Genomic DNA, 25,431 nt, shown 5'->3' with positions numbered 1-25,431 from the left:
TATAAGGAGTATGGACTATCTGGAGGGTGAGCATTTCCTATGATAATTTTATCTCGTGTCTTCCTGACCACTCCTATGAACTACCTAATTTAAGACTTAAAGTCCTGTGTTACATGTGAATTGTTTAATATATTGACCATGGACTTTTAAACTAGATTATAAACTTCTCAGGGACAAGACTTATGATCCTGAGTGTATTAAGATGTTCAATACATACTCACTGATTGAAATCAATGTCATCTTTAGATTGAAGTGCTTAAATTCCAGTCCAACAGGTTTTAGTTAAGAGATGGTGAATCATAAACCTAATTACCACCCCCCCCAAATAAATAAAATAAAATATAGGAAAAAAATGAGGGCAGGGGTACAAGGAGGGGCTGGATGGAGGAATTACAAAGTGGCATGAGAAAACATTTAAAGGTGCTGAATATAATATATTCATTATCTTGACTTTGGTAATGCTTTCACAGGTGTATACATATTTCAAAACTTACATTGTATACTTCAAATTATGAGCAGTTTATTGTATGTCAATAATATCTCAAAAAAATCTGGGGTTCTAGGGGAGAAACAAAATTCACTCTAGGTGGTACAAATGAAAACAGTTTCATGAAAAGACTACTCAGAGATATACAGGCAAGGTGAAGAAAAGAGACAAAGTAGGGTGACGCAGCCAGCAATCAGCTACAGAGGGAGGGCCATTTTTCCCCTGGGGATGAAGGAACAAACGAAATAGAGTTAGCAGAACCCAGTGAGAGCTGGAGCTGGGGAAAAAAAAAAGATTGATCTGGAGAAAAATGTGGTTGAAGAGTCACGAGCAAGAGCTGAAATATCCTAGTAGGGGGCAGGGGAAAAATACCCAACTTTCCACCCTCAGATCTCCTGTGTGTTCCAGCTCACAGGGAATCATGGAGTCAGCAAATTTCAGTCTTCTGAGGCATGGAACAGGGCAGAGAAGGGTGGAGAAAGATTGCGGTGGAGAGAACTTGGGCAGGATTGAAGGGGTGGGAAGGGAGGCACACAAAATAACCAGCAGGGAAGGCTTCTCCATTATAAATGGAAACAAGAAAAGGTTGAATTATTAGGTACAGAATAAGAGAAGCCTAGAAATCAAAAAAATTATCTGGCAAAAACTAAGTCTGACTTAACTAAATTTAAGCCCTGACTCTATTCATTTTCTTCATGAGATCACTCTGAATACAATCTGAGTAATGAGAATAAATACTCTGTTACATTGAAACTTTCAATTATTGTAATTTACAGTCAAGCAGTGAACATGTATAGCCATCATTCAGAGCAATGAATAAAATTCATTTGCAAATATAACTGCCATCACACTCAACAGTGGGATCTGTACTGCTTAATGAGCCCTTTGATGGTTTGTTTTGTTCTGTTTTGTTTTGGGGGGGTTTTTGGCTATGATGTAAAATAATAGAACACATACATTCCTCCTGTGTGGAGAAATTGTTATGAATAATATCAAACTGTTCTCTTTAAATTCAAAAGAGAAGCACATTTTAACATTTTAAACTTTTGTTTGGTGCCTATCCATGACCATGTAAGATTAGTTAATATTTACATAAATAGAATGACAGAACATTAAGGGTCGTGTAATCTGCCATCACATTTAACAGATAAAGAAACAGGCTCCCACAAGTCACCTGCCCTTGGTCAAATAAATGGTTGTGGCAAAATCAGCCCAGGATGCAGACTGTCAACATCCAAATCTGGCCACTCTGGTTCTAGAAATGCTTGATTTAGTGCCAATTAAATGGCAAATAGAGGTTAAGGGCAAAAGTTTGGAATTAGGCAGATTAGTGTTTAAATTCAGCTGGTCCGTAGGCAAGCAAAAAATAAATTCCTGCAGAGCTTCCATTTCCTCTTCTATAAAGCTGGGGTAAATACCCACCTCATTAGAGTTGTGGGTTGACTAAAAAAATACACTTAACATATTTAGCACAATGGTTGGCAATAGCAGAGGTCCAATAAATAAAAGCTATTATAGAGTAGTTTTCTTTGAAAATCAACCAATAATTTAGTTATTGATGATGGTCAATAAGAATTTGAGAAGCAATATGCAGGGAACTCTAAAGACTAAGAAAAGAACCTTTAAGTAAATCAGAAGAGGTAAGCAGAGAATAAAGGAAATTACTTAATTGGTGGGGAAAGGAATACAACAGACAGTCCTAACAGTAAATGAATTGATTTTATGTTTTTCTCCTCCATCTTTACTAAGGAAACATTACCAAGAGTCCTAGTTTTCAATTTTTTTTTGATTAATTAGGCTTTATTTTTTAGAGTAGTTTATCCTTTGATTCACAGAGCTTAACACTACTGGACCCATTGAAATGCTGAAAATAATTGAAAAGCATAAAGCACCGTACTAGACGCAAGGTGGTATTATTCTCATGAATGAGTACTGAGAAGTGCCCAAGACCTAATTAACATGCCGGAAAGAGATGAATTGACAGAACTTGATCTATGTAGGTTTTTAAAGAACATCAAGTGTAAAATGGTGCAGCTGCTGGCAAGTTGTGTACCCTGTTACGGCAAACTTTCCCAGGGACTGATGGATTGCCTATCTGAATTCTATCTAAATGAAGAATTGCAGGCATAGCTGTGGAAACTTACAGATAGTGAGTATCACACTGTACTGGATAAACCAGTTGAATATGTAATTAAATCGTAGGACCATCGGAAAAAATGTATAAAAACCTACTGGGGAAAAGGCATCATAGCTTGTAAGGGAAATTCAAATCGAAATATTATGAAGTCTTTAGAGAAATAAAGACTGTCGTGCCAAAGGGAAAACTAATGGGTAAAATTTATACTTGTAAGACTTCTCCAAAATCCTTATATGAAAAGGCATTTCCTACTATTTAGTAAGAAATTTTGATGAGGTCATCATTGGATTGGCAATACTTAAAAATTAATAAATAAATAAGGATAGGAACCTGACTTAAAATGAGGAAACAGAGTATACAAATCAGTAAGCATGTCTTAATTTGGAGAAGCATAAACAGCAGGGTCTCAGAGATCCTTCTGTGCTGAGACAAATATATTTAAAATCTGTGTAAGTAATCTGGAAGACAGAATATCAGGTTCATAGGTGATATTGAGTTCCTCCAAGTATATCCATAATAGCAATGGGAGAAATGATAGGAAAAATCTGAGAGTTGGGTAAGTAGGCAGAAAGGTAGCAGTTCTCATTCCTCTACACTTAATGCCCAGAAGTGTTGATCCTCTTTCTAGATGAGAGGGTCCCGCGGAGATGCTGTTAGTTAAGGGAATGCCGTGGACTGGAGGGAAGTTCCGTGGAGCTGAAGCCTCAGTGTGCACTCTAAAGGAGGTTCTGGATGAAGGATAGAGGTGGACCACTTTCTCTCTGGGTCCAAACTGTGGGAGGTTCTGTCTTTCAGAGAAGCCTGGAAGGAGTGGGAGGGGCAGAAAAATTATGAAGAGAAGAATTATTATTTAAGGAAAAATGTTTTGTGGAGGTTTAGCTAAAAATTGTAGTAGGTACCCTCATGTACTCTTAAGGGCTCAGTTAATTCATAGGGCGAGCTTTGAGGCCAACTTTGACCGAGGATCTCCAAAGGCCTTTAAAGGGTGATATGAGCCTTTGTCCAAGGATAGGCGTTCTTTAAAGATGAGGAGTTGACTCTAGCACCTATGTAATAAATCCACGCTCAATGATAATCTGCAGTCTAGTTCAGAGATGGAAGAGACCACAATGCAGTGATTCAGGATTCAGAGACTATTGGTCATGAAGTAGAAAAGATTTTGTATTTGAATGCTAGATTCTCTGTTTTTGCTTTCCTTTTACACTTGATAAGATCACAGAGTTGGTATGGTATGCCTCTGTGTAAAACTCTCACAGGTTTTGGATGCTTTAAAGCAAAGGATTGCATTTTAGTAACAACTTTGAAGTCCATTTCTCTAATTCTTACATAGTCTAATATTGCTTTTCCATTTGCATAGTGCCTCTTATACAGCTGATTATAAAAGGAGGAGGAAGAATACAATTAATTTTTACGTCAGTAAAAGTAACAAAAAACTGATAGTTGCCTTTCATATATAAAGATTGCATTTGCTAAGCATTTGCAATGTACCAGGATTTTATACTTTGTTTAATTATTACAGCAAGCCCTTCAGGTACTATTATTATTCACCCTTTAGAGACAGGGAAACTGAGGCTCAGAGTATTCAATAACTTACCCAGTACTACCTGGCAGGGCCAAGAGGACTCAAGTCAAAGTCTGTCTGATTCCAAAGTCTATGTTCTTAATATCTATCTATCTATCTATCTATCTATCTATCTATCTATCTATCTATCTATCCATCTATCTATCTATCATCTATCTATCTATCTAAACTTGCTGATGTTCTTTAAGTTCATGTATGTATTTGATTATAGTTGGTATAAAAAACAACAAAAGGAAATTTCATTAAAATACTTGCTCATCTTTAATATTTTTCATCTCTACTTTAAAAGTCTTTTCATTTTATTCAACATGCAGCTTACCCTATTAGTAGAGCATCCACCATTACAGATTATAGAAACTATTTTTCAACAGGGACATGCCACTGGATGTTATGACTATTCATGTGCTGGTTCTAATGCTTTCAAACAGATTTGTTTTGTAGTGCTCACTCTATTGCATTTTTTGAATAGGTTGTAAATCTTGTTAAAACCAATAAAAATATAATTTCAGAATGTTTCAAAAGCAATCTCTCATGTCACTAGAATCTCAAATGTTTTCTGTTTCTACTTTCTTCTATGTGTAGTGCAAAAATGATTCTAAAAGTAACTTTATTGTTAGGTATAATTTTTTTTCTAATTACAAAAAGTAACACATGATGACTCAACAATTTAGAACATGTAAAAAGGTATAAAGGGAAAAAAGTATCCAAAATTCCAGTACTCAGAGGTAAAATATGATAAATATTCTAATGTACTTCCTTTGACAACAAAAAATTCCTATGACAACAAAATATTAACTATGGATTATTTTGGAGGATGGTTGAAGAATTTCAAGTAATTTAAAATTATATACATGTACATTTTAAATATATATCTATTTTATATATGTATATATTCATTTAAGATATTCATCTAAGTTTTCAAATACTTTCTCTAAAGTTAATTCCATTTCTCTGTAGGGTGACTATGAGATGTTATGATGATAACCAAAATTTTGGCCAATTTGTCTAGATGAGAATTGAGAAAAATTAATGTGATTTATGTATAACAGAATATTTGAATTTTTGCAAGTTTTAACTTTTTTCTGTTTACAAAGATAATATGTGGTCATTATATACAAATCAAATAACACATAAAAGCATTAAAAATAGCTAACATTTGTGGAGTGCTTTCTACATGCCAGGCATTGTTCTAAGGATTTTGTTTCTATTCAGTCATTTAATCCTCACAAGAATTTTATGAAGTAGGGACATTATTTTATTATTTTTTATTTTACAAATGAGAAAACTTAGGAATCAAGAGGCTAAATAATTTGCTTGAAGTCTTGGTTTACTAGGGAAACAAGTAGGTCGAACAGCATGGTTTTTTTGTTCATTGAGATGTTTTCATGAGAAAGCAAAGATGATGAATTAGAGCCTTGCCATGGACAAATTGTACCTTCTTTTTAGGAAAGAAAATGATCAAGTTCCACACGATGTTCTCATAGATGAAGGTGGTAAATTGAGGGGGGATGGACACCTAGGAGGATCTGGAGCTGGCTGAGCCCTTGGACTCAGAGGACAGGTAGTGGAGCCCTGTCAAGGACATGTCACTACAAAATGACAGAGTTGAGATTCAGACCTAGGCAGGATGCCCCAGAGCCTACACTTAACCACTCCCTAATTTGCCTCTAGGAAGTATACAGAAAAAGAGGCATCAAGAAGAAAGCCAAAAGTCCTCTGATTTCACAACTCATGGACAACAACGGTCATCATTTTGGTAAACATATTTCCAGACCCTTTTTGATCCAAAGCTTACCTGCAGCTGATCTAAGTTTTCCTTCCTCTTCAATTTTTTGGAAAAGCTTCAGAAGGATAGGTGTTAACGCTTCTCTAAATGTTTGGTAGCATTCATCTGTGAAGCTGTCTGGCCCTGGACTTTTGCTTGTTGGGAGTTTTTAAATTACTGATTCAATTTCAGTACCGGTAACTGGTCTGTTCGTATTTCCTATTTCTTCCTGGTTCAGTCTTGGGAGATTGTACCTTTCTAAGAATTTGTCCATTTCTTCTAGATTGTCCATTTTATCGGCATATAGTTTCTCATAATAGCCTCTTATGGTCTTTTGTATTTCTGTGGTTCAGCTGATCTGATTTTTGGCAGAATGTCCTGTGATGCTGTTGGAACATGAGGAACCACTGCAAAGCCATTTCTCACTTGCCTACACCTCTTTCCGGAAGGGTACCATGAGACTGTTTCTCATCATTTCTTAGGTTCTGAGGAGGTATGAGGTTTTTCTGTCTTACCCTCTGCAATGCAATTATGATGCTAACCACCCAGAGTTAGGTCAGATTCCACAGGTTAAGAACACAGTCCCCACAAGACTGTTCTCACTTCAGACACTAGCCATTAGCTCAGGGATTCTCAGCCATCCACACTTCTGACCAACTAACTACAAATTCTTGTGTTGCCATTGTCCCCTCAAGTTTGGTAATTCACTAGAACAACTCATAGAACTCAGGAAAGCACTAGACTTATGATTACAATTTTATTATAAAGGATAAATCAGGACTAGAAAACTGAAGAGACACAAAGGGCAAGTTCTGGGAAGGTCCCAAATATGAAGCTTCCATATTTTTAGGCTGTGTAACCCTTCCACACATCCATGTATGATTACCAATAGGGAAGCTCACCTAAGCCCCACCTAAATTTTTATTGGGGTTTCTTTATGCAGGAAGGATTGATTTACTTACTAGCCAAATGGTTGACTCAATCTCTAGTCCCACTATCCTTCCCAGAGGTTGGGGCTGATATTACCTGGCTCAAAGCCCCAATCCACTACTTAGTGGTTGGTTTTTCTGGCATGACTAGCCCCCATCCTGAGTCATCTCATTAGCAAAAAAAACCCAGGTAAGGTCGAAGGTACCCTCCATGAATAACAGACACTGTTCCCTGGGGAAATTCCAAGGATTTAGCGGTTACCTCCTAGGAACCAGGAATACATGTCAGCTGTAGTCTTTATTATATAACACCACTCGTCCTTAGCACACCACTGCAGGCTATAAAGCTACTTAGCAGCAGCATGTAATCAGCTCCTCAGCAACAAGGTATCCCACAACTTACGTTGCATTGTCATCCAGTCCCTTTTGTTTCTGTGTTGTCCTCTGGGGCCAGGGACATCAGGACCTGGCACCTTTGCTGTTCTTGCTTTTGCTATCTGTATAAGTAATCAACTATCTGAATTTTAAAAGGGCTTGTTGTTTCTTTACCAGCCAAGTATGTTAGCCTTGCTTAATGTATCATGTATCGAGGTAAGAAAATCCCAAGAGGACACGTATGGGGAATTAAGGTGTTTAATTTGCTATAGCCATTTTGATTTTTAAGGACACTCCAATGGAGCTGTTCAGTAGGCTGGATGTGAGATCAGAGCATGGAGGGTAGAGGAGAAAGTAGGCTGTGCAATGGCAATGACTGACACCAGAGAAGAGGATGAGTCCTCTGAAGGAGACAGCTAATGGGAAGGATGACTTTGATGTGAGCTCAGGCTTGAGTAGTCATGAGATCTTTGAATAAAAGAATAACTTTAAGGGTCTTATATCCAATCTCTTACTTGATACAGGCATCTCTTCTACATCATCCCAACAATTGGTCATATAGCCAGTTTATACTTTAATAGACATAATGAGGAAGCAATAGGCCAGTTATTCTTAGGGCAACCAGTTCTACTGATGTAGATCTGATTATTGTTGCATTCTGTCTCATATTGAGCTGACACTTGCCTTTTAACAAATTTTACCCTTGATCTTTTACTATCTCATGGAGCACATATTCACACAGTTATTACCTATTCTTTGGGACAGACATGCTGTGAAGACAGCCATCATGTCTCCCCTTGGTTTTGTCTTCAGCAAGTTAAACATGTGCCTTCATTCACATCTCACATGGCCTTGTCTTGGTCTTCACCACCTTGGTTATCTTGCTGTTTCATCCGCATCTTTCTTAAAATAGAATATCCAGATATTGTTGCATCAGTGAAGAGTACAGTGAAATTACTATTTCCTATAAAATATTACTTCAATTTCTTCTCTTTCTGTAAATGTATTTTTAAACTTAGAGTCTTACTCAAAAAAGGATATGATGGAGATAGGAAAATAAAGTTTATATTAATGTCTGATCCTGTCCTCCTACAATTAAGTTTTAACATATTTGTGTGTTTTTTTTTAAATAATTGATTTGTATTATCAAAATAATACGTGTTTGTGGGGGAAAAAAGTCAAACAATATAAGTGGTATTAGGGAAAAATTTTTTTAAATGCCCCTAATTCTCAAATTTATAATCCCACTCCTTAAAGGTAACCACAATTTAGTTTACTGTATTTACACAGAATTGTTTTTATATTGGGCATCTTTCCTTATCAGCACTATGGATCTATCTCATTCTTTTAAAAAGCTGCATAGTATTTTATTATACTATTATACTATCTTTTATTTACCAGTCCCCTATTGATGGACATAGATGCTGCTTCCTCTCCTTTTTTCATTTTATAGCAATACTATCAATTTTTGTATGTGTTCCTTTGAATACTTGAGAAAGCATATGTGTAGGATAATTTCTTTGAAGTAGAACTCCTGTGTCAAAATTTACATACATCTTCAAGGGTACAGCGATTTACACTCCTGCTAGCAATGTAAGGTAGTACCACGGCCCCTTGAACAATGCTGGCTTGAACTGCAAGGTCCACTACACCAGGATTTTATAGCACTATGTGATTGGTGGTTGGTTGAATGGGAGAAGCAGGGGCGGGGACGTAAAGTTATACTCCGATTTTTTTGTGTTTCCCACTGGGCTGAGAATCAGTGCCCCGACCCCCATGTTGCTCAAGGACCAACTGTACTTGTTTTTCCATATGCCAAACTTTAAAATAATTGTTCATCTAACAGCTGATAAATAGAACCTGATTTGGGCTGGATACCTTCAGTTTGCCCCCACCCCATGCACCCTGCACTCTTCTCCCTGCCCTTTGCATAGACTACATCACTGGACTCCTGTGCCCTCTAGCTTCCCATATGTCAGGTTTAGAAGGAGGGACACCAGTAGAAGATGGGGTGGGGCAGGGAGGGAATAGGTATTATTGATGAAGTTGAGATATTTATTTCTTGGGCTCTCTCTTTGTGGGGACTCTGGGGGCTGGCTGTGACCCTAAAGCCAAGGACCCAGCTCCTGTCCACACAATCTTCTCTGTCTCCAGTTTCTAGCCACTGCTTTCTACTCGTCTTTCAGGCATAGAAGGGTAGTCTCCCCTGCTAAGCCAGATACTGTCCTCTCTCTTAGAGCTTCCTGTACCCTGCCCCACCTTTGTAAGTAGTATCTTTATTAAGCATGCCTCAGGGTATCTAATTTGAATGTTCTGTTTCCTGCCAGTTCTTTTTTCTGGGAGTTCAGCCAGGAGAGATTCCCCAGAATGTTCAGGAGGTATCTCTCAAGAGATGCAATCTGAGCATAGGCCTGAATGACGAGGAGCAGTGTGAAGATCTTAGGCATGTGTGTTCCAGGTGGCAAAGGCCCTGCATTTAGAACAAGCTGATCACAGTTGAAGAGCAGCAGGAATACCAGAGTGGCTTTGGGCCATGTGGCAAATATGTGGTTTGCTAGCCCAAGAGCTATTGCCTCTTATTCCTCGCTGAGAGGGCTCTAATTTTGTTCAGGCCCAATATGAAGACTCAAGAAATGAACCACCATTAGTCTAAGCAGATCATGAAACTTCTGTTCCAAAGTGTCAGTGATTGATTTAGGGATGGGCATGTCACCCAGTTCTGGCCAATGAGACATGAGAGAGAATTTTCTGGGGGCCTCTTCAGTTTTTCTTCCTGATAAGAAACAGGCATGGAGGAGAAAATTCCTGTTTCTTTCCCTCTCTTCCTGCTTTGGATGCTCTTTGTGAGAATATGATGCCTGGAAATGTAACAGTCTTTTAACAACCATGAGACAAAGGGCCAGATATTAAAAAAACAACATATGAAGATTGCAAAGTGAAAAGCTGGAAACAGCCTGGACCCTAATGATACCTTGGACCTTGCAATCCAACTGTAGGGCCACTTACCTTCAGACTTCTTGTTAAGTAGGCAAATAAAAAAAAATCTTATAACTTAAGTTACCATAAGGTGGCGGTTTCTGTTCCTTGTAGTTGACACATCAACTCACACCGTGGCAAGAGAGGGAGTGAGGAATGGTAACCAAGGTAAGAGAAGTGGGCAGGGGCCTACCATGCAGTGCCTATTAGCCAATGCATGGAGCTTGAATTTTATTCTGAGAATAGAGATTTTAGCAGATGATCCAGTCAATACAGGCATATAATACAGATCGATTGATCGAGCGATCTGTCTGTCTGTCTATCTATCTATCTATCTATCTATCTATCTATCTATCTATCTATCTATCTATATCTATATACATATTTATCATGTATATGGTAAGAATATAATCCATTATTAGAAAAACAGATACTGAGTAAAGGTAGATTTACCATTTCCATTTTAATTTTTAGAGAAATTATTATTTAGAACCAGGTAAAAAGAAATAAAATTCTCATGGATAATTCATGAACTATCTTGGCTGAAACTCCCAAATGTGAGAATCTTTATGAATGTCTGACCTCTTATGCTTGGAAGAACCCTTAACACGGTTTCTAGAAGGTGTTTGCCTGCTTTAGTCATGTCAGAGTCTTTACTAATTATGTTCTGCTTCAGAGAGTTTGCAATTGTCACCTCAAACCCTTATCTCTCTTTGAAAGAGCCCCCAGTTTTTGCCTCAGTCTTTTCTCTTTGAAAAGAAGGCAACTTCCTTTAAGCATGGCTGTCCTAAATAGCCTGGATGGTGTTTTTCTCCGAGCTGGCACCAAGCGCATCACAAAATAAGGTAGAACATTTAAAACATTTTCCTCATGGTTGTCCTGTTTCCCCATTCAGGAGAAAGATTATTGGTTACCATGGCAATCAGCTTCCACAGCATTCCATTCTAAGGAACTGCACAGGTAGAGGGAAAGCTAAACTTTGCGTTCTTGACTCTAGCTTTCTGCAGATCTGCATATTTGTCCAGCCTGTTCTCTGTAACTGCTGTTTAGAACAATCAACCAACCAAGCAAAGAAAGTGCAGTTAAGCCAGATCATTTTTTTCAAAAGCACTATCACCCCTTCGCTTCTGAATGTTTTTCAAATTTACACAGTTGTACAACGATTTTCTCACAGCACCAATGGAAAACTTTCTGGTATGTTCTTTCACACGTCTGGGATTCTATCTGTATCTCTTTATTTAGAAAACAAATAATGAATTTACAGTAAAAATCAGAGCCAGAGATAGTTCTATGAGATCATTTCCCATGGGCTCTATATTGTATCTTTCCTGAGGATAATTCTCTAACTTCCCTTCCTCCACCATTCCCAAACCCTCTGATAAATACTGCAGATACTCAGAAGAGTAAAAAATCCTCAAGCCATTGCCTTGGAGATGCCAAACACTTATACTCCCGCCCTTGAGACTGTTAACTACCCTGTTTCTGTTCAGAACATTAGTGATAATAGTAAAAGAGAGTTTTAAACAGACCAAACAATTTACTGCCACCAGTAACTGTTAGTGTGGAGGAGATGGAATAAATTTGGAGACTCAATTGGATAAATTCTATTTCCCTACAACTCTTTTGTTTCCTTCTTTTCATTACTTTTAGTCTTTGCTGATTATTTAGTTTCTTTGTAATTATGTGGCATCAATGAGGAATCTAGAGATTTTTACAGTATGGAGAGATATTTTAATCTATTATTTCTACTTATGACTTTATTTGAAGCACTGGTGATATTTTGGTAATTAAAAAGAGGGTACATAAAAAGGAAGTTGCTATTACCTAATGTTAAGCAATTTAAAATAATATCTGGCTTTAGCCCTCTTTCCCTAAAAGTGTTTCTATCTCCTAGATGCCTTTTCATTGAAAAGGTATCGCATGACCAATCTATGAACACCCCATTGAATATTACCATCTCCTATTAAGGGCATGGAAGTAAACTCTGTTAACTAAAACAGATGCCTTCGCCCACAGATTCTAAAATCAGTGGGTATTCATAAACCTTGCCACAAATTTTCAGAGCATAGTGGGAAAAGGGAACTGTTAAAAATTTGAAACTCTACTAAAGTACTTTCTGCCTCTTCCGGTAAAAGAAAATATATTACTTTCTAGGAAGCTCACTACTTTAAAAAACAAAGCAATCAGGATTGGAAATTCATGGCTAGCATTTGGGTTGCATCAGCTCAGTTTTAGAAGAAAAGATTTTAGATGAAAAGTCGTGTAGAATGATTCTCTGACTCCTTTGAAAATTGTATTGGAATCGTTTCAAGGGAAGAGAAAGGCACTTTATTATTATTTTTTTTCTGAGCAGACATTCCATGATATATAAAATGTTACAAAGTTTTATTTATTCCTTGGGGTACGTAAACATATGTATTCCCTTATATACTAATCCCACATAAGCTAGAAAAAAATTGACCAATAACTGGCAGAATTTTCTAGATTAAGTGCAGAGGCTGAAACTAAATAATCACAGAAACTTTGGGTAATTATATCACAGTGCACCATTCTATTTATATAGAAAAAAAAGTTGCTCTCAATTGTCAGTTGACAAAAGAGCAGTCAAGAAGAGACCATGTAGTTTTGAAAAGCAGAAATGCTAACGAAGGGTCAGCATTCTCAAAGCAGGGAGGTAGCTAACACGCTGTTTTGACAGTTGGGTAAAGATGAGGAGAAAAAACCATTGTGAACCAGAGAAAGTCATGATGAAAGGGTAGGACAAAGTGTTTGAAAATAGTGAAGTGGGAGCTTTCATTAACATGGATAGGAAGAGCAGGAAAGAGAGAAAAGTGATTTCCTTTAGATAGGAAATGGTTTGTACAGCAATTTTAGTTGAGTAATAATTTGTATTTTAATTTTCAAGGGCCAAGGGATGACTTTATTTGAAGAATGATAATTTTATTGGTTTAATATTTTATACATATGTAAGAAGCTCCAATTATCTGAAATATAAGTTAGTACAAGTGTCTATTAATATAATAATATATATTAGACAAATTGGCAAGCAGGGGTTTGCTTTTGATCAACCTTTGTTATAACCTTAATAAAAACTACTATTAATACTTCAAACTGTAAGCAAGATCATGATTTTATAATGCGAAGATAACAGAAAGCCTGATTTAGTTGCAACTTGGCTGATTTCCTTTAGTCTTGGGATCCTAACTTTATCATGAAAGTGTAAATGCAGAAAGCAGTAAAAACAATGTTCCTTAATTAGGACTCATGTGAGTAGTTTAATACTAAACATGTTTTTTTAAAAAACTACACGTGGTATAAATTCTGTAGAGTTTTCACTTCCTTTATTTAAACTGCATTGATATCTATTTATAGCTCTCCTAACAATTACAGTATAGGTTGACGATCCTACGTCCTGGATTTTCCAGGTCACTTCAGATTCCAAATATTTTGTCTATTGTTACATGATGTGTTTGGATTTCAGTTTGGAAAACATGGTCACTGAATTTATAGACTAACTCTGAAATAGCAATAGCCTTTGGCATTTTGTAGTAGTTCTATTTCTGGGCCATGATTATCAAGTTAAATCAGATCAAATCAAAGTTCATTATTTGAGTCTACCTAATAATAAACTATGAAATAATGAGGACATTTAAAAAACTTTGTAGTAACTGGCAATTTGAAGAACATTCATAGTATGACTTACACACACACAAAACCGTATCTAGTAAACCTATAGATAGACGGCTACCCCTCCCTGCCATATAGGAAATGAATAACAATATACGTAAGAGATACTGTGTTATATGTTATACAGTCAAAACTAAGGAAGACAAAAATAGTCTTAATGCGCTTGTATTAATATTAAGAAAAAGAATTTGGTAGTCATTCTTATTTTCAATTTCCATAGACTGGAACTCATAGTCTTGATAAACCAGAAGTGAGAGGAGGATACCCTGGGATTTGCTGGCATATGACGATAACTATGGGGGATCTAAGTCAAGACTGACTCATTATTCCATGCCAAAACATGCTGTTTTGCAACTGAAAACATTTAGATCATTTGATACCCACCATTACTATCCTTTATGTCATTATAACATTGCTCATGGCTCCACTTAAAATTCATGATTTAGGTGCCACACACCAAAAAAAAGTTTTAGCGACTACTAAGTGCAGAATGGCATTTAATAACTTTCAAAAATTAAGGTGATTTTCCCCCCGTCTTGTTGGAAACATATCTACCACAGTGATCAGTCTCTCCTCCCACATTTCCGCGCTAGTGGGGACTTGAGAAGCCCGGGAAAGCTGCTGCAACAGGGTTGGGAGTGGGAGATAGGATATCACCCGCTTGACACTTCGGCACTGTTGCTATGAATGATTCACTTGTGTTTGGCACATTTGTTGCAAGGAAATCTCCTCCTGCCGCTCCTCTCGGGCTGTCTCCTGCGCTTTGGCCTTTAAGGAGAAGCGAGAGCAGGTGGGCACAGAGGAGCTCGCCGAGTCCTCCTCCCCCTTCTCCTTCCCTAATTTAGCAGTACTTCCGGCCGCGTGACATCATCCCCCGCACCCCGGTGACGTGAACGGCGGGTGACGTGTGTGCGGAGAGGAGCGCGCTGACGTTGCTATTTAAAGATCCTCCTGCGGGGAGGATGGAGACACAGCGCAGGCACCTGGTGTGGGGCGCGGAGGAGGCTGTGGCGGCCGGGAGCGGGGCCAGGAGCCAGCAGAGGAGCAGAGCGCACGGCCTGCCCGCCGCCGGCCACTAGGGGAGGGGGGAAAGACAGGAAGGACGGACCGCCGGACCCGCCGGTCGGCCTAGCTCCCCACGAAGGCCAGCTCGACCCCCGACCACCAGCCTCCCCGCCGCCCTCTCGGCTGCCGCCTCCTCCCGCTGTCCGCAGGGCCCCATCGGGCCCTCGGGACCGGCCTGCGCCCCAGCCCCCGGCGCCCGGCCGCGTCCCCGCGGCAGCAGCCGCCTCACGCCCCCTCCCGTGAGCAGGGGGAGGGACCGCTCTGCTCCCCGTTCTCCCCGCCCCCTCCCCCGCCCCCCGCAGCCCACTCTGCTGCCGCGCTTGCCTCTCACGGGCGGCGCTCACCCGGGAAGCGGCGCCCTCCGCTCTGCTAGCGGCCGGTGGAGGCGGAGGCAGCGGCGGGCTTCGGGCCGCCCCGGCCGGCGCTGCTCTGCCGAGTGGGAGCTGGAGGCCGGCGGAGGCGGGCGGTGATGGAAGTGTGAGGAGGAGGCGGCGCGTGGCGGCGGCGCGGAGCGGGAGAGGCGAGGAGCAGGGGTGGGGGCACTGGAGCAGCGGCTCTTCCGCGGCTTCGAGCCCCGTTCCCCTGCCCCTGACGCGGGATTAGCCGCCCGCCTTGCCTCGAGCGGGCGCCCGTCGACCCTTGATTCCCGTCCTCTGCCGCTGCTCGGCTGGCTCCGGAGCTAGGGGCACCGTGGGGCTCGGTTCTCTGATTCATTCATTCTCCGCCGCCGGGAGCCTCAGACCTGCGGTGCTCCGAAGAGCGGAGGGAAGAGGGGCAGCTGCGAATGAAGGGCCGTGCGCGAGCCGGGCTCCATTGTGCTCGGCAGCGGGGGGCGGGCAGGGGGTGAGGGAGGTGGGATCCGGCCCCCTCCCCCTGCTCCCTGGCGTGCGCTGCGCCCCCAGCCTGCTGCCAGCCTGGAAATGGCTCCGTGTATTCTCTTTGGGAGAATGAATCGATCCTGCCCAGCCTGCTCTTCCTCCTCCCCGCCTCCTCTCTGCTCCCTGTCTTAGGAGGGGAAAAAAAATTAAAAGACAGATTCCCATGTGGAGTGCCGTGCACGTCGCGAGCTGCCGGGTTTGCACTTCGAGGAGATTTTTCTACATAGCTTTTTCTAATGTAAGCGCAGGGAAGCACTGGCAGTACTGCTTTTAGGATTTTTCTTTTCTCGCAGGGATCTGTCAAGTGCACGTCGCATTGGGTTGCACGCTCCACCCCCGGGGACCTGGTGTGGTGGAGAAATTTGAACCTGCAGCCTTAGTAGCACCGAAGAGGCCGAGTTACCTGGCTCTCCGAGTGTCGAGAAGGACATGAGCGAAATGACCACCGAACTCATTTTTTATAGGACTCGGTGAAGCTGGATTCTGCGTTTCCAGGCACGTAGACTCATTTTGTGGAATAGAGTCGACCGCTATCTCCTCCGCGCAGCATTTTCACCCTAATAAGCAAATGCCACCTCTGCTTGAGCATTTTGGTGTTTACCAGAGAGAAATCATTTTAACTAAGGGAACTAACTGAATTTTCAGCATCACTGAAATACCTCCAGAAAAGGATCTCGGGAGGTGGAAAAGCAACTGCGAAATAGCAGACGGGGAAATTCCTTTGGAAGTTATTCCGTAGCATAAGAGCAGAAACTTCAGAGCAAGTTTTCATTGGGCAAAATGGGGTAAGGATTTTTGTGCTTAACACCTCTTACAGTCTGTTTATGTATGTATGTTATTGAGCGGTGGTGGTGAATTGTCTGTGTTTTATGTTTTCAAACAATTTTGCCACCTTGCTAAGCTGGTCGTACTTTAAAAATATAGGTGAGATGTGTTAACCTTTTGACAAGTTATTTTTGTAGAGTGACGCCGGAGGCCATAATTAAGGAACATGCGTATATTGCTTGTAATGAGAATATAGTTTTACTAGCAGTATTTAAGAAGACAATACATTCTGCCCTTTCCAGGTCAAAGTGCTGCATCAGCGTGTAGTGAAAGTCATGTTGTCTTAGGTTTTGTTGTTCGTATCTTTCAAAGAGAAGTCCTGCATTCTCTCAGTACTTTGAGAATAATCAGGTGCACAAAGGAACATTTGTAAAGTAGTGAGTGGTTAGACTACAGTCCTTGAAAATGAGCCAATGTAAATTGTTGCCCTCACTGTGCCCTCTGTTTTGCCCTTGAATAGACAAACCTGAAACCTATAAAATTGATTAATTGGAGGCATTAAAGCGAACATCTGGAAGTCTTACTAATGAGGGCTCTACAGTGCCCCGCACTTCGTTGAAGATCAGAGCCTGAATAGGAAAAAGCTTTTTGTTGAATGAACTCGTTCACTTATTCTGGTTTTTTTGTTTTTATGATAAAGTCTTTCGTTTGTGTTAACAATGTCAAATCTACAGCTTCTTTCAGATTCATGGTCAACCAAGAGTGCATTTTCCAACCTTTTGTTAACTCTTCACACAGTAACTTGATAAAATGGTACTGATTCTTCCTAATTTAAGCCAGGAATCCATAATAGATTAATGGAGCAATGATGTCGTTTCATTGATGGATTGTCAATGTTTTTTGTCGAAGAGGAACTTCTAGAATTTTCTTTGTCTCTTGGTGGTTGAATAAATACCTCTAAAGTGTAATTAAGGGACAGAGATTGAAAGGATAGACACTGAAATTCATTGTGACAGTTTAGGGGTGTACACACCTAAACTTTTCTTGAAACGTTCAGAGGAAAGTTGTTAATAGTACTGCCCTTTTCGTTGGAGGTAGAATTTGAAGTTTATTAACTTGAACAAGTGTGAAAATGTAGAACGTACATTGTAGGAGTCCTTCATCGAATTGATGAGAAGGAGCGGTACTTGTTTGTAAAGCTTAAAGGACAAAGTGATGAGAATATATATAACGAATAATTTTCGGGTACTGCTAAGAGCAATTAAAATACTTCATTCTATTTCTAGTGCTGCTATTAGTAGCGTGGTGATCTGAGGCAAATTGCTTGACCTTTGTGGACTCTATCTGTAAAATGAAAGTCTTAGGTGAGTTCTAAAATTTTTTCCAGTCTGTAAAAGTGAATTACTTTTTTTCCTCCTCCTCCTATTTTCATGATTGCTCGTTGATTTCTTGAAGTAAATCTCTCAGATGGAGAGACTGTCTTCTCTAAGCAGTTTCTAAGTGTGTAGGCTGGAAAATTATGGCATTTGGAAATATTTTGGATGAATTTTACCAGTTTTAATAAGAGAAAATACTGAAAAAGACTACCATTCAAAACCTTTGAAATATGGCTTCCCTTGAGAGTCTGCATCTCTTCTGTTTAAAACGTGTCAGAGAAAAAAATCAAGTGGCAATTTTTCATGTTAAAGGCTGCGTTCTCTCTAGTCTGTGAACTGGTAGCATCATGAAAGAAAACTGATTTTCCACAACCTTTAAGCTGTATGACTGTTCATCGTTTTACCAACAGCAGCTTGGGAAGAACTTAATATGCAGGGGACTGATATTTAATGCATGAAAATAAGCCCCCTGACACAGCACACATTTTAGATACTTCAGTGTAAATGTGTTGATAAACTAATTTATTTGTCCTTAATAAAGTCTTAAAGGTGGGCTGCAGAGGCAAAGGAGCAAATGTTCACGGCACAATTTTTCTGCAAGTCTGTCTTTGGGGCTAGGACTCTTTCTCCTTGATAGTGACTTGTTTCATCTGAGTTGTCAAGAGAGGATGGGCAGGTGGAAGTGGAAGAGAACAGCATACAGAGAAGGCATTGTGGAAGTTTACACACTTGATAGGTGTTTGTACCTGATAAGTGTGGAATAAGCAAGCCTCTTGTACCTACTTACAGGAAACAGAGCTTTAAATGGTCCTTAAAGTTTTACCCAGGCAATCCTAAATTACCTTACTCTGACCAGTATATAAAATTTAATGTGGATGAAGTTTCACATTTTATGAATATATTTTTGACTGATTTTAGGTTTTAATCAGAATTTATCTTTGCCTTAATTATGGATATAATTGCAAGTCCGGGGCAAAGTTGAAGCAAAAGGAATTTTTTTTCAAAGAAAATAAGTGATTAGTTCAGGCAGAAAACAAATCTAAGGTTCCTGTAATAGTAGTTTATAAACTATGGTGGGAGTGGAAAAGAACAGCTGAAACTGACAGTTGGCAGAGTCTGTCAAAGTATCTTGGATGCAGCCTGAACTGCATTTATTTTATTTTTTTAAATTTTTTTTGGGGGTAGGTAATTAGGTTTATTTATTTATTGATGGAGGTACTGGGTATCAAACCCAGGACCTCGTGAATGCTAAGCATGCGCTCTACCACTGAGCTATTCCCTGCCCCCGAACTATTTTTAATTACAGTGGAGGCAGTGGAAGTACTGATTTGTGAAATCGGTGTATCAGACCCCCCTAAAAATGAGAGCATTCGTATATGTAAGGTTAAAGTCTAGGAAAAGCTTCCAAGCCCCAGCGAGGAGTCTCTGTTAAGGTTTGACCCCAGTCCTCCAAGTACTATCTCCTAATGAGAGCAGTGAGTCAGGAGCTATTTTGAAATGATTAGAGTAGGCAACAGAAATCACATAACTTCAAGGAGGTATTTCATGCTACCGTTTGTTTTGCTTAGCTCATATTGGCAACTTAGTGCCCTCAACAAGGGAATAGAAAATATCCCCTCCCCCCTTCTCATTAAGAGTTATTTTTCAGCTGTGATTTTTTCCTGCTACTGGTTTTGATAATGCTGTTTCTGATTTATCTCACCTGCCTGTGGGTGCCTCTGGAAATCCTCTTCTCCACCTTTCCCCAGATAACTTCCTGAAGTGTGGAAGTGGGTGCTGCTACATTGCAACCTGAACCAGTCCCTTCTGAGAGTGGAAGCTGACACCTCTTTCTGCCTCAGACTACTGTCCGGGGACTTTAGCTAAAATGCGGAAATCTTGATCTAGCACTGCAACCTGAATGGGCTTTGTCGCAAAGGCACCCACCAGGTCATTTCTAACATCAGAGAAATTAGATAGGCGTCTTAATTCTTCATTTGTTCATTTTACCGATTTTGAACCCCTCCCCTGTGGCATGTCCAGCAGCTCAGTGCTTCTGATACAGAGACTAATAAAATGTGCTACTTCCCTTAGGGAGTTTATAGTTTAGAAGTTGGGAAGACAGTCAAGCCTAAAATTACAAAGTACAGTGAAATGTCTAAGGGACTGTAATGTAGGCATCACAGAGGGACAGAGTGTGTGTGTGTGTATGTGTGATACTGGCTGCTGAGGGAGGGATAAAAAAGCTTTTGTGGAGGCGGTAATTGGTATTAAATAATGGAAGATGGGTACAGGTGGGCCTTGTAGACAAATGAGAGAGTATTCAAGGCAGAGGTAACAGTGTGATTGACAGCACTTAGACAAGGAACTGTAAAAAAGTTTGGCATGATGGACGTGGCTTTGTGGAGTCTGAACAAGAGATGGGCCTAGAGCCTTATGCAGGGAGCAGGTTAGAGGGCCTTGAGGAACGAACAAAGCTGGTGTATTTCAAGCTTTTTTTTTTTTAAAGCAGTTATCCATTATAGTAAGATAGATATTTTTATTTCACAACTTAGTGCACACATATATAAATGATAAAAATGTCACAAAATAATATCCTTTGTGTGAGATACTCTGATATTTTCTATTCTCTTCTATTTTTAAGAGTGATGGCTGGGACCTAATACATTGATTTAACAACCCAGTAATTTGAAAAACACTACTCTTAGCTGTGGGAGCCACTGAAGTGTTTTAAGCAAAACAGTTACATGAAGGATCAGGGAAGTAGCATGAGAAAAGAGTTTTAAATATTTAAATTTTGGTTGTGTATGTTGCATCCTGTGGAAACACCGAGCCAGAACAGTGAACCATGGCTGGATAGGGGAAGTGGACAGCTGGGCAGGCCCTGGAAAACTCCATGGTTAGGGGAAAGGAAGAATAGTGTTGAGTTGTGTGTGGCTGTCTGAGTGGGACATTCTCAGAATCAGGGCATTTTGTGTGGAGAGGTAAAAATGTGGGAAACAGCATGCAGTGTTCTAGCAGAACCACTCTCTCAGATGGGCCATGAAATAGTGAGTTTGGGAGTTGAAAAAGTACTTTCTAGCTGGTATACAAACTGAATAGTAAGAGTGAGAACATGTTTGAAATTACCCCATGAAGTAATTAAAGAGTATTTGGAAGAACAGGAGAAGGAATAGATAGATCGATCAATTGATCTGAAGCACTATGCTGTACACTAGAAACTAATACAGCACTTTAAATCAACTGTACTTTTATAATAAAATAGTGATTAGGGGTAGCATATTAGGATGTGATTATGTAATTCTTAAAAACAAACAATAAGGACCTACTGTATGGCACAGGGAACTATAGTCAATATCTTGTAATAACCTACAATTGAAAAGACTCTGAAAAGCAATATATGTATATATATGCACACACATATATGTATAATTGAATCACTTTGCTGTACACCTAAAACTAACACAACATTGTAAATCAACTATACTTCAACTAAAAAAAAGAATCCAAGACACCACACACACAGAAAAAGATGTCATTTTGATTGGTAACATTATGTGGAAATCAATCCTTTTTTAAAAATCCTTATTGATTCTGTTTTTATTTCTTTCACTTATAGTTCTCCTTATTTTGTTTTCTTGGCTCTAGAATAGAATTACTGAACTTTCACAATAAACTTGCAGACCTATCATGAGCAAATAAATAGGCACACTAAAAAATCCTTTTCAAAATATAAATACATAAAGGATGCGTTTAGGGAAATCTCTTAATTTTGGTTCGGTACACTAATTTGTTTAATAATTTTGAAGTGGAGTTGCAGTATAAACCTGAGTGTTGTGACTTCTCTTTTTGGAGATTAGAGAATCACGAAAGTGATCTAGGACAGTTACGTAATCTTATTCATGGCAGTTAAGGGACTGACGAAAGTGTCTTTATACATAGTTTGTAAATTCAGTTTAGTTTCAAGTGATTAAGTGTCTCAGATGAAAAGGTGGTTAAATTTCAAAGGTACACCCTCCCTACTGCCATGTGTTTGTTTTTCTTCCCCCAGATCTCTGGTGTTTAGCTGAAATATTTATTTTTAGTTACTCAATTGTTTTGTTGTTTAAGAGTAATCCGACTCACTGGATGGAAGAGTAGGGAAAATGAGTTCCAAATATTTAAATGTTTCCTGATACAATTTTTAAATGACTGAATATAAGACATTTTAAATAGCTTTATTTCTCAACTGTTTAGTTGAGTGGAATGTGCAGTTTCTTGTTTGTGTATTTGACCTGTGACTTATACAATAAAGAGTGACCATATAGTTTATGAGATTCATTATGTTTGTGGAATAAATCGAGATTTTCCTAGAGATCAGAAAGAATTCTCTGTTAAGGTTTGAAAAGTTGAGTGCTTTTTGAGACAATGTAAGGTTTTAGGTTCATTAAGTATCTTCATTTCAAAAGGCTCTCCATGTGATTAGCTGTATTTATTTATGTACATTTTAGCCCATGTACAAGAATTGAGATAAACTTTTCAAATCTTACTGAATGGGCATTGCAAGAGTAGGTAAAACTTTTTAAAGGCTAATCATTCAGTGGTCGTCAACATGTGAATAAAATCATGTTGTTAGTCTGACTTTCAGGTAAAAAAAAATCTTAATTTTTACAACATAACCTTCTGTATACTGTAAAATTAGGATACCCATTATCACTGCTAAAAGAGGCAGACTTATCAGTGAACTTGTGCTCTTAATTGTAGCTTGATTCTCCTTCATCTGTCATTTGAGTCTAATGCGTTGGTCATTTCTGTGCTCTCTAATAAAATATCTGATAAAAAGATGAAATTGTTTAGAATCAACACTGCTTGTTTTAAGCAAGATTTTTTAGGGAAGAGGCTGAAATTAATCATACGTATATATTATCTTTTTTGTGCTTTGTTTTTACCTTCCACTTATATTTTGTTTATTTCTCAAATTGTTTTTAAAAGTTTTTTTTTTTGTTTTGTTTTTGTTTTTTTGCTGGAAGCATTTTTTTTTTATTTAATCAGATTTATTCACCATTAAGTAAACTATGTGTCACCAACCTTGTCCTGCAAAGAGTTCACATTTACCACAAATGGTGAGTAAGCTCAGTATTACTCAACTGGGGGCATCTCTCATTTACATGGAGTTCAACTTTTTTTCTAACTAAATTAAAAGTTTTTTAAAAATCTCACTTTTCTGGTAAGTATAATTTAGAATTACTTTTACAGGGGCAAAACTAAATTACTTTTTAGTGACCCTGCAAAGGGGAAAAAAAACAACAAACTATTCCTTCTTAGTTTTTTTTCCCCCCCCCAAAATTAATTGGGAACCCAGTATGGCTCTTGTGTAGCTAACAGAATTTTAAATATGTAAAATGAATATATGACTTACTTAAGATCAGAATTTCATTTACACATAACTTTTTTTTCTGTTGTAAGGTGGGATACTGGAAGAAGGCAAAAAGGCATTGTTTTCTTTTTTTTTTTTTTGTATCAGGATATAAAATTATTTATAAAATCCAAAGAATTAGCAGTCTAGTCAGTATTTGCTCTTCATAGTACAGTTTACCTTTGCACTTTCTCTAGCTTTTGAAAAATCACTTTAATCCCTTAGCACCTAATAGTAGTTTTTTTTGTTTTGTTTTTTGTTTTGTTTTTGCTTTGCTTTGTGGACCTTTTCTTTTAATGTTCTCCCATAAAACATGAAGCATTTCCATGTTGTCTTTGAAAAGGTTTGGCACCAGTTCCTCAAGGCAGAGCCATTTCAAGAGTTGACGGCTTTTTGTAAAATTACCAAACGAGAGTTAGACAGAAATTAAACACACACACAAAAAAACTGTGCTGAGGGATCACAGATCCCAAAGCAACTATCATTTCTTTATAAGGTCATTTTAAGTCATGTTTTTCATGTCATATCTATTGGCACATCTGGATCCACGTGTGCACATGCCTGCAGGTCCAGAGGGCTGTAGAAGAGAGTATGCTTGACCTCCAGCCCACCCACAGGAGGGCTTGCTCCTAATTTGTCCCTATCCTTAGTAGGGGGGCCATAATAGACACAGAGCCACAGCCTTGGAATGGATATTGGTGGGTACTATACATAGAGGTTCCTAACCACCTAGTTCTTAGCAGAGCACATGTGTACAGCGTAAGTTGAAAGGATCTGGGGAATTAGACCTCATTTGCAGTGTACAGAAAATCGTGATTCCTAGCAATTGGGTAGAAGTTGGGTGTACCAATTATTTTTCTGATAATTTTTCTTGATAAATTGTTGGATCCTTTCATCTTTACATTTAAGCATGTCTCGATCTTAAAGTGTTGCCTTCCTTCTGTTTCATTTAAGAAATTTAAGAGGGTTATTCTGAATAAGACTTTTTTTGTGTGAGTTGGAATTTTCTGCCCTAGTTACTTTCAGTTTCCCCCATTAGGCTCTTAATAACAGTCTCTAGGAAATTATCTTAAGTGGATTTGACTATCAGAGAGCTCGAAGTCCTCACATTAGAAAATTTCTGTCAGCCAGTGTTCCTTCATGGAAGGTAAGTCTGAACATGAGTAAACTTATATGGGACAATTATTTTGAACCAACTGTAATATTTGAGTGTGCTTAGCCTATCCCTTTACCTTTCTGTGCTTCTTTTTTGCTTATTTGGTTTGTAAAACTACCGTTTGCTGTCCTACTCTGTAGTCATGAATCTCTGTCATGTGGCTTTTAACATTAAAATTCATTACTTTGCTTAATCACCCTGCCAGCTCCCAAGATGTTTATGGAATGAGGATTCCACCTACTCTTGTTTACTCAGTATTGCCAGGGATCTGTGTACATTCAGCTGAATGGGAAGACTCCCAAATCACCCTAAACTCGTCTTTCTTGAGGTTCTGTTGATTAAAAAGAATAATTTTTAGATCTTGCAGGATGACTTTTTCCCTACTTAACTGATAATGTATAGAATTTTAGTTTTCTATTTTCATTGTTGCTTTCATTGATTATTAAATGCTAAATTGATATTTATGGCTATGCATGTATTCATGTGGGGGGAAATAAGACATTAGTGACAGTATTGCTATTTAGTTTCACTTGGTGGCATATTAGTATATTTGAAGTAACTAGCATCATGATCTGTGAGTAAATTATAGGCTAGTCATATTGTAGGAAGCTACCGTGAAAAATATTTTCAAAGATGGTGCAGTGGTCAGTTAGAAACCAGGATACAAAATTGTATATTCTCAACTATATAAAACACATTCTGTATAAGCATAAAAAGATTTGAAGGAAATTCCTTAAAGTGCTACCATGCTTATTTCTGGAAGGTATGACTGTGAAATTCTGTTTTTTTGAGTCTTTCTGAATCTTTAAGTTTCTCTATGATGAATATATTAAGTTTTAAAACTTGGGTTTTAAGGGTGAGGGTATAAAAAAAAAAGCT

At 38.8% G+C, this 25,431-nt stretch overlaps 1 protein-coding gene across 10 annotated transcripts in view; it reads left to right on the top strand.

The window, feature by feature from the left end:
- Positions 1-25,431, top strand: part of HOMER1 (homer scaffold protein 1) — a 187,174-nt gene that overhangs the window by 37,753 nt on the left and 123,990 nt on the right. For 8 of the 10 annotated variants that reach the window (XR_004317921.1, XR_004317941.1, XM_032474985.1 and 5 more), the window contains exon 1: positions 16,123-16,666. The exons of the other annotated variants lie outside the window; for them this stretch is intronic. Coding sequence is in view for 6 of the 8 variants with exons in the window: in XM_032474985.1 (XP_032330876.1) it covers positions 16,662-16,666 (5 nt within the window). In the remaining 2 variants the exon portion in view is untranslated. Of the gene's footprint in view, positions 1-16,122; positions 16,667-25,431 lie in introns of those variants that run through there. 10 annotated transcript variants of the gene reach the window in all.

This window comes from Camelus ferus, chromosome 3, assembly GCF_009834535.1.
Source record: "Camelus ferus isolate YT-003-E chromosome 3, BCGSAC_Cfer_1.0, whole genome shotgun sequence".
In the NCBI taxonomy this organism is placed as follows: Eukaryota; Metazoa; Chordata; class Mammalia; order Artiodactyla; family Camelidae; genus Camelus; species Camelus ferus.
This window is presented reverse-complemented; position numbering and strand designations above follow the sequence as displayed.